This window comes from Pistacia vera, unplaced genomic scaffold, assembly GCF_008641045.1.
Source record: "Pistacia vera cultivar Batoury unplaced genomic scaffold, PisVer_v2 Contig100, whole genome shotgun sequence".
Lineage (NCBI taxonomy): Eukaryota > Viridiplantae > Streptophyta > Magnoliopsida > Sapindales > Anacardiaceae > Pistacia > Pistacia vera.
Genome location: NW_022195028.1, coordinates 1,333,536 through 1,335,773, shown reverse-complemented (window position 1 = coordinate 1,335,773; position 2,238 = coordinate 1,333,536). Strand labels below are relative to the sequence as shown.

The following is a 2,238-nucleotide window of genomic DNA, read 5'->3' as shown; positions in this document are numbered from 1 at the left end:
TGAAAACTTAAAATAACGATGTTATAAATAATTTGATTGAACTTCTTGTAATAAATTTATTTATCAAATGAAATGTACATCAATGGAATTCATACACATTAAAGGACATCCAAATTGATTTCCCAGCTTGATCATTATAAATTTGTGAATTATTGGACTAGATTCCACCTCTTTACCAACATTAGAGATGTTACTCAATATGGTATATTCAGAGATAACATAAACAAAATAATTACTATAAAAATAATAAAACATAAGGATAGTAAAATAGGAAAAATGAGATTGAATTTAAGCCTAGAGTGTAAGACCTGCCTCGAGCTTCTGGATAGTTGTAACATCAATTTTGAACGTCCTAGTAAGAATGTTATCATCAATGCCACTCGTAAACACATTGAGAGGAATTGAAACCGTGCCTGCATTAGCACTCCCAAAGGCAGAAATAGCGACAGAAGGCTGTTTTGGATCATCGTTAGACTGATAATGCACCAATCCCTTTGGAAACACAAACATGTCTCCCGGTCTCAGAGTTTGTTTGTAAAGTTTGTTATTGGTGTCAGTAAATCCAACATTCAACCACCCTTTTAATACCAAGAGTAGTTCAGCTGAACGCGGATGTGTGTGAGGTGGGTTAATAGCTCCCGCTGGAAATTGTAAAAAAGCATAAGAAACACTTTGACTATTTAGGGCTGGAAAGTTGGCCTGGCTAGCTTTTGTCACTGTAAATTTTTGTGTGTAGTCAGAGTTAATTACATTGCGCAGGCCGGTGAAAGTAAAGAAATTTCCATCAACGGCGTCGTTATCGATATAGTTCGTCGGAACAACAAAGTCTGTGGTTATGTCTGGATCAATTGCAGTGACTATTGCAAGTAAGAGGAAAAATTGAACTAATCTGAGAAAATTTGAGGCCATGACGACGTAAAGAGTACCTAGCTAGAGAACGATGAGAGAAGACTGCCAAAGAAGTGTTTGTTTATTGTTTTTGCGATTATATTGCATGTTAGAACATAAAATTTATAGTGGAGGAGCTAGCGTCTTGGCGAGTTTTGTTGTTTATTTTCACCAAAGTTGCAAATTGCACTGATGTGCGGCTGTGGTGCAGCACGCAACAATAAAGGATAAAGAGGTTACTAACAGGTTGTGAAAACATATTACTTTAAGTATTATTAGTGCCTTTTTACAACAGGCTCTACTATTACTAGTGGTGCAAACTGTTGAAGCGCAAATATATCACAAAAATGAATTAAAAATAAATTTATCAACTAAATATACATGCGATCACAAGAAAAGAAAAGATGAGGGTCAATTTGTAATGAATCTACCTTGACTTCTTTTAGGTAGTTGTAACGTCAAATTTCAATGCCTTATCAACAAATATATCATTAATACAAGACTGAAAAATATCTCAAAATATAAGAAAAAAATAATCTCTGACTCAAATTTTATACCACTGATTAATATCAGACCACCGTTGAATTTGTGAATTGTGTCTGTCAATTTGGGATCACTACAGGAAAACCGAATTTTTCCGAGAATTACGTCGCAATAATGTTAAACTAAGTCATTATAAATGTACAACACAAAAAAAAAGTCACAAATCCATCGATTTTAGTAACCCAAAAAAAAAAAAAAAAAAAAAAAAAAAAAAAAAAAAAAAAAAAAAAAAAACATTGTAGCTTTAATCGTGTGAATGACAATTATATTATAATGCTAGGATTACAGGTCTGCTTAATTTGCCTTAGACTTGTTTTAGGTGTGCCAACTGTTAATGATCCTAGTAAGATACAAGGTGTTAGAAATAAGACTTCTGTTAAAATAATTTCAGACATATTGTTTCACATATTTAGTAATGAAGATTCTACTCCAAGTTTTATATGTTAAGTGATTTGTTTATGTTTCTTTTATAATTTATTGTTCTTGAAATAGGCTATTTAATTTCCATCGATTTCACCTACTATTCCTTAAATATTTGTGAGAATAAATTTTTATTAAACACTATCGTATGAATTAACACCATGCGCTGTCGTTTTTGATAGCTGCTTCTTTCAATGCTGACCATTGCTTTGCATCAGATCCAATGGCTGCCACTCTCCATCTTGGTCAACATATAAAAGTGGGCTAATCACCGGTTTTCATACACAGAACAAGCTCTCTTCTTTGTGTGTTGTATTATCTCTGCTAGGGTTCATCTTTGTACTAAAAATCTTGTAATCCTTTGGGCAATTTGTTGAATCATGCCTA

At 33.0% G+C, this 2,238-nt stretch overlaps 1 protein-coding gene across 1 annotated transcript; it reads right to left on the bottom strand.

Moving 5' to 3' along the window:
- Positions 1-294: 294 nt before the first annotated feature.
- LOC116128315 (germin-like protein 9-3) lies at positions 295-909 on the bottom strand. The gene has a single exon (XM_031414055.1). The coding sequence runs from the start codon at positions 907-909 to the stop codon at positions 295-297; it is 615 nt and encodes a 204-aa protein (XP_031269915.1).
- Between the last annotated feature and the right edge of the window lie 1,329 nt (positions 910-2,238).